Below are 12,786 nucleotides of genomic sequence, written 5' to 3' on the forward strand. Positions count from 1 at the left end.
GACCCAAAGCATGGAGGCATGGAACAGAGTGACATACCTTGATGTGGGGTTGGGGGAATGACAAGAGAAAAACCAAAGAACTTATATACTTATATGCATAGCACATGGACACGGGCAATAGGATAGTGAAGACCTGGATAAGGGCTGGGGGAACATAGAAGATATCTGTAATACTATCAACAATAAAAAAATATATTTAAAAACAAAAAAAGAGAAATAACAGCACAAATAGTCTGAACCTTTTATTAGTTCCTGAATGGTCTAAAAGCATTAAATTCAAAATTTTAGCAATTGTGGTGTTCAAAGAGATCCACATCTGGCCTACTTTGGTCAGAGAGATACAGATACCCTGCTGAGGCCTACGAAATAACTCCTGTATCTTTAGAGTCAGGACATTGGGGGAAATGTTGTGAATGATGTTGAAAAGTAAGGTAAACCATGCTAATACATGAGGATCTTAAACATGACACTATGGAGCTAAAGGGTATTTTCAGGTTAAAGGCCTAAACTTGAAACATTAAAGTGTTATAATTATATTTGTGTTTTAAAAGATAAAATTATCATCAATATGAAGGATTAAAGGAGAAAGAGACCAAAGTCCAAGACACCAATCATGAAATCCAGGAGAATTTGTGAAGAATGAAGTGTGTAACAGCTAGTACTCACCAGCCTAAAACTGGGGCTGAGGGACGGAGTGGTACAAAGCAGATGGTTATCTAAGGAGGGTGTTTGCTCATCACTAGTTCAACTCTCCACAGAAAGTTACAGGATCCTAGTTCTAAAAAGAATGTGAACACAGAAGGGCCATCCCTCTGGAAGAAATGAGTGTGGCCCTAGAGTCCCCTCGAGCAGCAAGATTCTTTGCTGTTCTATACCTGCTTTAGGGACTTGCTTCATCTGATTGTGAAAAGGGACAAAAACATTCTTATTTAATAACCCTGTGATGATTCATAAGCTTTAGCTAACTCTACAATGCAGAGATGTCACTAAAGAGAATTGGCAGGAATTCAGGAGTTCAGATAGGCCTGATGGCACCATGAGATGTGTATTTTGGAGCAGACAATTTTCATGGAAGAGAGGGATAAGGAGGAGGATCTGTAGCCATTCCTGTATGTTCCTCAACCAGCTCAATGAGGGGTCAAACGCAGAAGCTGAAAGAGATTGTTTTAAGAAGAATCATGTGAGATGCTGGGGCCGACTGTGTGAGTTTGTCTTTAAACTACTCTGGCACAGAAGTTAGTAAGCATTTGAGGAATATTAATCTAATCAAGAACATATACTCCATGGTTCATGTAGCTTTTAAAATTAGCATAAGGAGGCTGGTCTGTTCAATCTCTTCTATCCTTATGTCTATTTAATACCAGAAGAATTTGAAATTGACAAAATGGATACTAGAAAATGACTTTTTAAACTGGTGAAATAAGTAGTGTGTACAGTATATGGATTGGCTAGAAATGTTGTATAGACATTTCCACTTGTAAATAAAGAATGAGAATCCTATATAATAAAAGGCTAATTTGCAAATTGACCAAACGTCAGAATGACCGGTCGCTATAACCTGCACTGACCATCAGGGGACAGACGCTCAATGCAGGAGCTGCCCCCTGATGGTCAGTGTGCTCCCACAGGGGGAGTGCCACTCAGCGAGAAGCCGGGCTCGGGCGAGCGCAGTGGCAGTGGCGGGAACCTCTCCTGCCTCTGCAGCAACACTAAGGATGTCCGACTGCCGGCTTAGGCCTGCTCCCCGGGGGGAGTGGACCTAATCCATCAGTCAGACATCCCCCGAGGGCTCCCAGACTGTGAGAGGGCACAGGCCAGGCTGAGTGACACCACCACCCCCCCCCCCGCCCCTGAGTGCACTAATTTTGTGCACCGGGCCTCTAGTATAATATACTAGTAATAATAGAATGGTAATAATAATGCAATAATCCTTGCATAATAGTATAAGAATTCAGCAAGCTCAGGAGCCAATATGCTTGGGAGTGTCCCCAAAACCTGAGAATTCCACTTCGTTCTGGGTTCAGTCTCTTACAGAGGATACTGTAACCCCATCCAACTACACAGTTACCTGGATCGTGTAATCAGAATATTGTCACATTTGCCTTGAGTGACCTTTCATGCAGAGGGCCTAAAAGGCCAGACAGATGGGGCTCCACTGGGCTCACACAACTATTTGTATAACTGTGCCTGTACCTACTACCCATCAATCAGCCTAAGCCTGGCTAAATTACATTGTACCAAAACCCAACTAGTCGTGAAGTTATGGGAGGAGACTGTTGCTTCACTTCTCTCTACCTATTAGAGACTGGTAATAGTTCATGAAGAGATCTTAATGGTTGTGATTAGCATGAGGAGTGAGCTGACAGGGCAGTGAGCATTCTCTGCACTTCTGTGTGGCCATGTGACTGTGCACATAGCGTTGGTGTGATGGGGACTCCAGGAAACACCACCTGGCTGGTACTGAGAGGGCTGGCTTCTTGGGGAAGCTGGGAGGCAGTGCCCTCGGCTGGGCTAACTGCTGTGGGGGTGCCCTGGAATAGCAGCAGTTGGTATCCTACCAAAGAGGTCACTCTAGTCACTCTCCCCGCCACACTGGCTTCTGAACTTGTACAAGATTATTTTGGACATCTCTAGAAATAACTGGGTGAGCTATGAGGGACTCAAAGGCCCTCAGCTGTGTAGCTGAGGCCCTGAGCTAGCTCAATACGGATCAGTCCCTTTCATGAGACCCTGCCTGTGCCTGAAGCAGTGTCTGGGAACATAGGTTACAAGCTCCTAGCTGAGTCCTGTGTGAGGAGCGATAGAAACAAGTTACTGAGGGAGGAGCCTCAAGAAGCACATATCTTCCTAATGGGTCTGGGTCCTGAGCCAGGGTTGGTGCCCCTTTCAGAACAGGGAGTGCTCAGAGGAAGTGACAAGGTGGGTTTCAGGGCCCTCCCTTTGTGGGGATGCTGAGGGAGGCCACCCCACTCCACTCTACCCCAGGAGAAGGCCAGAGAGGAAGATGACGGATTCTTAATCTCCCAGGCCCAGGCCCTGAAGCTCTAGTCTTGAGAATCTGGGAAAGGGTGAAGCTGTCCATTGGGATCTATGTGGTGCCAACATTGGAGGGTAAAGGAAAACGACTTCTCTTCTCACAACATTTCTGACACCAAATGGATGGGGGGGGGGGGCGGTTCTCCCATTAAACAATGTTGACACTAACCTCTTGGAGTTAGCACAGACCCCACAGGTTAAGGGCTCAGTCCCACAAGAGTATCCCCACTTTGGACACCAATCACAAGTGGTGAGTGCCCAGGTTATCCACACTCTGTCTGACTTGACTATAAATATGGGCTTCCCACAGCCGCCTGCTAAGGCTCAATCATTTGCTATAACAACTCAGAGAACCCAGGGGGAAACTTTACTATCACCAGTTTATTATAAAGGATGTAATAAAGAACACAAATGACCAGCCAGAGGATAAAGTACATAGGTGAGGTCCTGGGAGGGGCCTGAGCCCAGGAGCTCTGTCCCCGTGGAGTCTGGGGTGAGCCACTCTCCAGCATGTGGATGTGTCCTGGTCACAAACCCAGAAACTCCCCAAGCCCCTTTGTGTAGGCTTTTCATAACAGTTCTGATAAAGAGGCATGATTGATAAAATCATTGACCATTATTGATTAACTCAATCCCCAGCTCCATTCCTCTCCCTAAAGGTGGAGGGTGAAGTTGAAAGCTTCAACCCACTAAACACATGGTTGGTTCCTCTGGCAACCAGCCCCACCCTCCGAGGATCACCTTGGTTGGGGAAACTCGGGTATGATTAAAAGGGGCTGATCATGAACAACAACAGATGTTCCTTTCTCCTCTACCACTCAGGAAATTACAAGGGATTTAGGAGCTCTGTGCCAGGAACCAGGAACAAAGACCAAATGTATAGTTCTTATTAAACCACAGTATCCCAGAGAATCAGTAAGGTTTCCTCACTTTGGGGAGAAGTCACAATGCCTGCCTCACCTGGGGGTTTAAGTGGGAAAAGACTGGGGTTCAAAAGAGAGGGACAGGATTGCTTTACATGAGAACACGAAGGCTCCACTTCTGCCTGCAATTGAGACAATGGAAAATTCAGTGGGACTGTCTCACCAGGTGGGGGTGGGGGACTTTGCTGACACTGAGAGACTCAGTCACTGCTGGGCTGAAATGTGAATGTTCTCATGGACTCAGGCATCATCTTCAGATAGGTATGTAGGCCTTGGAGCTGACCAGTCAAAGCAGCGTTTCCAACCAGGAGCAACGGAGCTGCCAATAACTGCTGGTCAGTCACTTCACACAGGAGGTTTTAGTGGTAGATTTTCTGAAGCAAATAATTTGTGGGGTCTGAGAAATATTCACTAAGGTACATTATTAAAGAAGTTGAACTACTGATAACTGCCCTAATAATTTATTAGACACTGCTCTGACACTATACACTTTATATCTCAGTAAGTAGTTTTGTATGAATAGCAAAAAACCCCTAAACCTGTGTTGGTACATTGTGTTCAAATAGAGAGGTTGTTTTCCTGTGTGGGACCAGCCCATGTTCCTGCGATGGTCCTGGAGCTCCTGTGAGTGTGGCATTGTTCTCTTAAGGTATGTAGGGTTCTTAATGGCACCGGCTTTAATATGTCAGAATTTGTCATGAAGGAGAGAATTTGTGTTGCATTTGCCAAGATCACTTATTTGAATAACTGAGCTCATTAACGAAAGGACAAATAAGGTCCATGTTTATTCTTCAATATAAGACATATATATATGACTGTGATACATTTTATAAGACAATGAAATAGAGCTGAATGAAATGATATTCAGAAATAAAAATACACGATACACATAATCACCACATTATGAATCCATTTTTATTTGTTATCTACATAGGTGCACCTCAGGACTCACTGACATCTACCAGCGGAGACAACTACAAACACGTGTAGTCAGCATATGAACACTCGGGTATCTGACATTTCCTTTTCTTCTGAATAAGTAGTAGTTGAGTTATAAGCCTTCATGGAAGGTGAAACTGCTTTTATAAAAACTTATTGTAAAAAACACTAACCTACTAACATGGAGCTAGGAGAAATATCTAGAACTTTTAGTATGAGAAACTTCAGACTCATGCTATGCAAGGAAGTAATATTAGCCTAGGCATTGAACATCTAGTAAGCCCAGCAGCAAGTTTTCTTTAGGACAGAAAGTAACTTACCTTTGGGAAATATAATTTTTATCCTAAAAAAGCTTTTAGGGGAGCATGATGATGGATGAGAAGAAGGACTTTGACTCTAAATTAAGAAAAAAAGAAAGAAGTGAAAAAATAAAAAAGAGCAAAAGCAAGGCTGGGAGCATTGTGGCTCAGAAAACTGAGGCGTGTGGTGATGTGCCCTAAACCCATGACTGGATTGCCAGAGAACAGAGAGCTGGACTGAGTCTACCGACCAGGTCCAAATGAGGCTCCCTCACCTGGCCTACAGCCAACTGAACAAGCACGTGGATGCATGCTGGCTCCCTTGCCTAATCGCTGTGGTAGGGTAGTGGGGTAGGCGAGATAAGAAAAGAATGAAATATAGAACAAGACCCTCATTTCTCTAATATTAAATCCATATTTTTATTCTAAAACAAGAAAAAAATTGCTATGTTTATTGATAGTTATAAAAATGGTGAAAATATAAGTATTCACACATCTTTCAAAACACGCTCACATCAAAGCATGTGGTGACAATGGCAGCATGCCTAGTTACATCTTTGAGGAAAGAAAGCAAAATAATATTGTCAGACAAAAAATAAACAAATAAAAAGAAACCTATGGTACTCAACAAACATGAGAATTATCTGATTTTAACCTAGAAATCTATTCCCCAGGTTAGTTCAGGTGAGAATCCATTTCAGGGATTTTTGTGCCACAAACTGGAGCATGAGCCCGTTCTCCCTGATTTTTAAATAGCAACAGGTTCTGTGTAAGTGATGGTATCTTATAAATTACAAATGTGGACATGCTTTTTCCTTAACAGTTTGTGAGATTTATTTCTCTCCAGGCAGTGGGAAGGGCCACATCCATGCTTAATTTCCTCCATTTACTAAAGGAATGGCAACTGCCTAATTCAAGTGAGCGAAGCCATATCACGTCATTAAGAGGGTGGAGAAGAAATACAGGCTCTCAAGTCCTAATGACTTCTTGGAAAAATCTATCACAATAGCGGCAGTCTAGCCAGACTTAGCTTCCATGGGTCATGCTGGTTGACTCCTTCGCTATACAAAGCCTCCTTGCCAATCGGCAATCTGCCCATCGGGGCTCTGGCTGGAACAGCCTCACAGGGGTGCGGAGGAAGGCAACAGGATGAGCAGGGGGCTGAACTGCTCCCCTTTCATGTAACTCTGGACTGTGATCATCAACTCTACCATGCAAACCGCCCTCAGCTCTCCTGTGCAAGGTGCCCTGCTGGCAGGGGGAGGCCTCCTCATGCAAATGTGGAAATTTAATTACAAATTCAAAGGAGATCCAGTTTCAAAGTAGAGTATCCTCTCTAAAAATTTTCTGGGGAAAAAATCACACCCACTAAGTGCAGGGTCATCAATGGATTAATTTTGCAAAGAAATTTGGCCTAAGCGCTGTCTTGCATGTGTGGTAGGGCCTGGGGAAAGTTTATCTGCCAACGCAAGGCAGGGAGTGGATGCAAACTGCGCATCCTGCAGAAGACCTCTGCTCTGCCTGGTAGAGAACGCACACTACAGGACAGAAAAGCCTTCCACGCGGGCTTTCAAATCAGACCCTTGTGTCTTATTTAGCATTTGAGTAGAGGCCAGCGCTCTGTGGTCTGAGTATTAATGCGTGCACTGGCTTGTATTTTTCCAGACTCTATGAATACCATCAGCTAAAGATAGCACAGCAATATAACACTTCAGTCACGGGGCTTTTTTTCTAAGGAAACTAAATTAAACATTTTAAGCATAGTCACATAACAGGAACTGGAGAAGCCAACCTTGGGTAAATGCATGGGCCAAAGGAAAGAAGAAATGCAGCATGGTGTAGGAGCCATGGGTAAGGAAGGTCCATTTTCTAGTACAACCACTAAATTGTCATATGGCCTTAACTAAATTAAACATTTTCTTCTCTCTCTACTTCCTCTTTACCTTACATGTGAAAATAAGGGCATTGCTCAAATAGTGGTTCTTGGCATGCTATAAGGATTTACTGGGTGGACATGAGAAATAATGGAGAAAAGCCAATGGAAGTTAAAACTGCCCTCAATGATGCGGCCACCAGGTTATCCTTAGTTCATTCCATTGCTTTTGTGACAGCAAGAGCCTAGAACAATTTACAGCCAACAATAAAGACATTATTCTAGCTAATCTCAGCAGAGCAGATATTTGGACATGGAAAGTGTGAGGAAAGTGTTAAGAAGCCGATGGTGAGCTCGGTGTTGGGTGTGTAACTAGAGTTAGTGTGGCTCCGCATCGCCTCTTCTTCATGAGGAAACTGCGCCAGCGCATTCCTGAGAGGCGCTGTGCCTTTCTGTGCCGAAGGCAGTCGGGCTCATGACCCTTGTTCAGCATCCATGATGAAATGGTGCAGGAGCTCAGGAACAAGAAGAAGCGTCCACTGGAAATCATTCTTGTGTCCAAAAAATGAGCACTTTTGACTTCTGAATGCTCTTTCTTCCCAACCACTGAGCCTCGTGAGACTCCATGAAAGTGAGATCATGAGGCTTTGAAAGTGTTTGCGGTACTTGGATACCATTTCCCAGTCTTTTCAACATTGCAAAGCACAGCACTGTTCTTCCACAGGCTGCCCAAGACCTATCTTTCCTTGTTGACAAGTGCAGCACGAGAAGAGCTCTCATCACTGTTGACATCATTCCAAAGGTGTGTAAAGACCACCCGTAAACAGATGTCTCCTTCACTACCTCTCAAAACCGGCGGGCTGCACGCAGATGAACGTTCAATCAGAGGAAAGCGGGGAATGCACTAGGAAACTGTGTATCATTCATTTGACATAGAATCAGCTACTTGGGAGAAACTGATGCAGTTGGGGGAAAATGCAGAATAAACAGAAGGTAGGATGTCTGAGGCCTCGTGACTCAGGATTCAAAGAAAGCTTATGTTCCAGAATGCAAACTATTTATCAATTGAATCACCTGATTTCAGAACAAATCAAAATACTAAGAAACTAAGTGTTCAAGGGCTCAACAGACTTTGCATTTTTTCTGGCCGTATGATCACCCCTTTGAAAGGCATCATTTAATGACTGGAAGCAGTTTTCTTCCTCTAAATTCATCCTCCAGGTTTTAAAAGAAATCTCTAGTATGCTGGTGTCAGTAAACTGAGAAGTAGCAGACCTAATGCATTTAGTCCATGACTAAAATCAAGAAATAAAAATAAAACATAAAAAACTCCAGATAGCAGGGAAATAGCTTCCCAAGTGTGCACTACCGCGGGGCATGGGGAAGCGAGAGAGGAGTGTGAGGCTTGCGTGTGCCCCCGGGACCGGAGTGCTGCGAGGCCCCTGGAACCAGAGGCTCCGAGTTCAAATGCGGTGGCCCCCACGTCCCCAAGGCCGCCAGTCATCATAGGGGTCAAGGTATCAGAACTGCTGATTTTTCAAAAAATCTCAAAGCAGCAGCAACCCCAGCGGTTTTCCTGCAAAGCAAACAAAATATGACTCTTGTTAATTCAACAGAGCTTTTAAAATTGTAATTAGTTGGTTGTGCCCTTAGGAAAACCACACACGATTTTTTATAATGTATGTGTGTATGTGAGAGAAAAAAAAAAGAAACCCTTTGAAGGAGTCCAAATGCTTACCAGAGTGGGGTTGGGTTTTTTCAGTTTGTGCAGGATATTTCAGGACTATTTGCCATATCGAAGGACAAGGCCTCTTTGTTCCCTCAGAAGCACAGCCAGCTCCCCAGGCTGCTGCCACCGTCCACTCTATCAGCTCAATCTGGCATCAAAGTGAGACTGCGGGTTGCGAGTGGAGAGACCTCCACTCACTCTGGGCCCGCGTCTGACCTGGCCCACACACCGTCTGCTGCCCCCCGTCATTCCTAGAGACCTGGGCTGTCCCGAATGTACGTCTCACGGCTCCAAAGAATGCAGTGGGAACAGTGAAATGCCGCTGTTTCCAGAGAGATTTTTAGGGTGTTTCCTCAATGCATCAAAAAACCTCTAACAAATTGCAGGAGATTTATATGCCACAATTTACGTTGTGGATTATGCCTTATTCATAGGGCCTGGAAGTCGTACTTTTTCCACAGAAATAATCTCCAACCACCAGATTTCTAAAATCAATATTATCTCAAAGTTGGTTTTACTCATAATAGATCTTGCCAAAAACCCCATCTTAGCCTAGCAGGAAATATTGTGAAGAATGAGCTATTTTTTAAAAAACATGAGGCTGCTCCCAGAGTTCATATCTTAAGCTTACATGTTAATCTGAAAACAAAAAGTAAAAAAATAAACTCGGAAGTGGCCACATTGTGTGGACCTGAAACACTCGTCCTGCACCTGCAGGGGCCAAGGTGACCTCTGTGGCTAGACAGAGCGGCGGGACCCAGGAAGGGATGGTGGACAGCCCAAGTGACTGTCAGGAAGCAGACAGGACCAAGTTCAGAGAGAGGGCTCCTCGAGCTGTTCCAGCAAAGATGGTCCTACATAACTGCGACAGTGTGACCGGTTCAGTGCTTTGGTCTTTGTCCCTATGACTGTTTACAGATTTCAGGATAAGTGGTAGACTCCTAAGTAAGTGACCTTTACAACAAAGGCCAAAGGCATTTCTAACACTGTTTTGTAACTTTTATTATGACGTATTGATTTATTTCTACCCGGTCTTACTCTATAAAAGATTCAAGGCAGCTTACAAGAATATACACAGTCCAACAAACAAAAACCTCAAGACCAGAATAAATACAAATCTGAATAAAAGATTAAGAGCCCATGGGTCTCTTTGGACTGGAGCAGTTGCCAGCGGCCCAGAAGGAGCGGGGCAGGCCCTGGGCCACTTTGGGAGCTTATGAGATGCTGGGTCCCAAAGCTCCAGGGCATCTGCCAGGCTGGCCTCGGTAGCCACCGAATTCCCAACCCCAGGCCAATCCGGAGCACTTGCCACTCCCGCACACCCCACAATTTGTTAATTGCTGGAAATCCCAAGGACAGGACAGCCACATTTGTTTACAGGATAAAAGATTAATACCAGAAGGCAGCAACAATGCAGGTTCACAAATTTTTAGTCCTACATAATTGTTAAAATTGAGCTGCAAAAAGGCCTTGGACTCATTGCCCTAGGTTAGGGAGCTGACTTATCCCCCAAAAAGAACATAAATATTGGGGTTTCTATGAGCCTTCTATAATATAAGTCCTCTTGCTTAGGCTTCTCCTTTAGGGCATAAATTGGGCTAGCTTACTGATATAACAGAAGATATCCATGTGTTAAACTATTTCTTAAGAATTCCCACAAAATTCTAAGCAGGGTAGAGTCCTTGGGGTCCAAGATTGGGTGAAGACCAGGAGGCAACTTAGGAGAGAAAAACAATGTGGGTTTTAGATTCAGAGACCCCAAGAGGATTACATTCTACTACTGACCAGCTGTATGGCTTTGGGTGAGTTACTGAGTCTTTGAGTCTCTAAGGCTTGGTTTACCTGTCTATGCAAAAAAATATATTACTTCCTCTGATCTAACACAGCTGTTGTAAGGACCACCAGAGGCAGTTTCTGTTTCATTACGGGCACCTATTGAGCACCTACTATGTGCCAGGCACTGGTCTCGAGACGTTGTTTGGATTATCTCAGTGGAGCCACTTAGAAACTTAGGAAGTAAGACTATCCCCAACTCACAAACCAGGAAACTGAAGTTTCTCAGCTAGAAAATGGCAGAGTCCGGGTGCAAATACTGCGATCTTTGTCCCCCAGCCCACCTCAGCCAAAACGCCACTCTGCTTCCCACATAATGCAACAAACACTGGATTTCTCTTAAGGATTGCACACAGCTCTTCAGGAAAAGGACTGCACACAGCTCGGCACCGAGACCAACCTTTCAAATGGGCCTCTTCTGGAGACTATTGGGTCACAAGGTCTTGAGCGTCAGAGCAGCGATTCTTCTCCTAGGAAAACCAGAAGACATTTGGGGAAGGATAAGAACTTTTTGCATCAGTTCCTGACTTATGAAAATACTTGAGTCAATTATTTTCTACTGAGTAGAAAGTTCTTGAAACCTTGTTGCTAATGATCCTCTGACAGATACGATGAGTCCAGCTCAGGCGCAACCCCACTCTGCCCTGGAGCTCCTGTCATCACTACCCTCCCTCAGAGTCAGGGACAAAGAGCTCGGCACCTAACGACACCTGAATTTCACACATGTGTTTGCTGCCAAAACCTCCTTGGACACATTCACTTAGACAAAGCACGAGAGTCAGGACTGAGACTTGGGTTCCAGTGACTGCAAAGACGCACTGGACACAGAAACTGCTTCGTCCCAAAGTTTTCAAATCCAGCGGACAAGAGTCAAGTGCTACAAGAGAAGCTCAGGAAGACAGAGAAAGCACCTCCAATTGGGGGTTGAGAAGAGCCATATTAAAGGAGGTGGCATTTAAAATAGGCCTTAGACAATCGCCATGATTTGGGCTGATCTGGAGGGAGGAGTGGAGACAAGACTGGACCCGAGGTCAGGGCGTCTTGGAAGAGGCCTGAACTGTTGGCTGTGCCTGCTGTACACAATGGGGAGCACTTGAAGACTGTTTGATCAGGAGTAATATGATCAGAGTTGCAATTAAAGAAATCATGATTGGTGAATTAGCGAAGAGGGCCAATGGAGGTTGAATATCGGCTCATGTTTTATTTTATTAGCTCGGTGAATTGGAAGAAGAGCATGTGCTAAGGGAGTAGTGCTGGGAATGGAAAGGAAGGTAGAAGGCACTGGGAGATAAGGAAACAGGTCACATTTATTCAGTTTTCTTTCCTTCAGCCCCAAAGCATTTACTGTCTGTAGTAGGTGCTGGTTGAGTTCTAATAGACCTGTAGTTTGGGAATGCTTTGTTCCTCCCCACAGAGAGCTGTGTCTGATGCAGGATGGGTTATATATGGATGGTTGGGTCAGAAGAAAAGCTTACGCCGTCTCTTCAGCTTCCTCATCCACAGACTGAGGAGAACAGTGCCTGTTCCAGAGGATTGGTGTGAGGCTTAAATGAGTGAATATTTGTATAGCAGTTAGAACAGTGCCATATAACTATAATTTTTATAATAATGAACTAGCTTTATCCAATGGAATTTTTTTAATCCTCACCATTCTTGAAATATCTACCCACCTTAGATAGAATAACAAAAAGGTGATTTTGTTGCTGTTACATCATTTAAAAAATATTTTTAAACACTTTCCAAATTGTATAATGTCATTAATTATCCGCTGTGGTTTCCATATTGTCCTACCATGTCAAAGTGTATTTAGACACCAATAAGCTTGGGTAAAAATACATTGGTGGAAAATTGGCCCAAAATAGGTTGGTAACCCTAATAAGCAGTTTATGTAGTCTGAGTAAGGTACAGAATAGGTAATATGTCTATTTTTACTTGCCATCAGTACCAATTATCAAGGAAAGGTATATTCAGACACAAATAAAATTGAGTACTGATGCTGAATTTAGAAGCAAAGCTAATTTCAATAAAAACTGAACGTGGAAAAAATGAGTACCTGAAGCATAGTCATTCCAAGGTTTGCTGGTCAGTGGAAAAGCTCCATTCCGAACCCCAGGGAGTGGGGAGGACGAGGAGCAGAGACGGAGGAAGTGAAAG

The 12,786-nt window shown here is 44.1% G+C and overlaps 1 protein-coding gene across 1 annotated transcript in view; it reads right to left on the bottom strand.

Moving 5' to 3' along the window:
• Positions 1 to 11,057: 11,057 nt before the first annotated feature.
• Positions 11,058 to 12,786, bottom strand: part of MYLK4 (myosin light chain kinase family member 4) — a gene marked incomplete at both ends in the record, with an annotated part of 99,556 nt that continues 97,827 nt past the window's right edge. Inside the window, one exon of the mRNA XM_079777914.1 lies at positions 11,058 to 11,102. Within this exon, the coding sequence (XP_079634040.1) occupies positions 11,058 to 11,102 (45 nt within the window). The remainder of the gene's footprint in view (positions 11,103 to 12,786) is intronic.

The sequence above is a fragment of the Cnephaeus nilssonii genome, assembly GCF_951640355.1.
Source record: "Cnephaeus nilssonii genome assembly, chromosome: 7".
In the NCBI taxonomy this organism is placed as follows: domain Eukaryota; kingdom Metazoa; phylum Chordata; class Mammalia; order Chiroptera; family Vespertilionidae; genus Cnephaeus; species Cnephaeus nilssonii.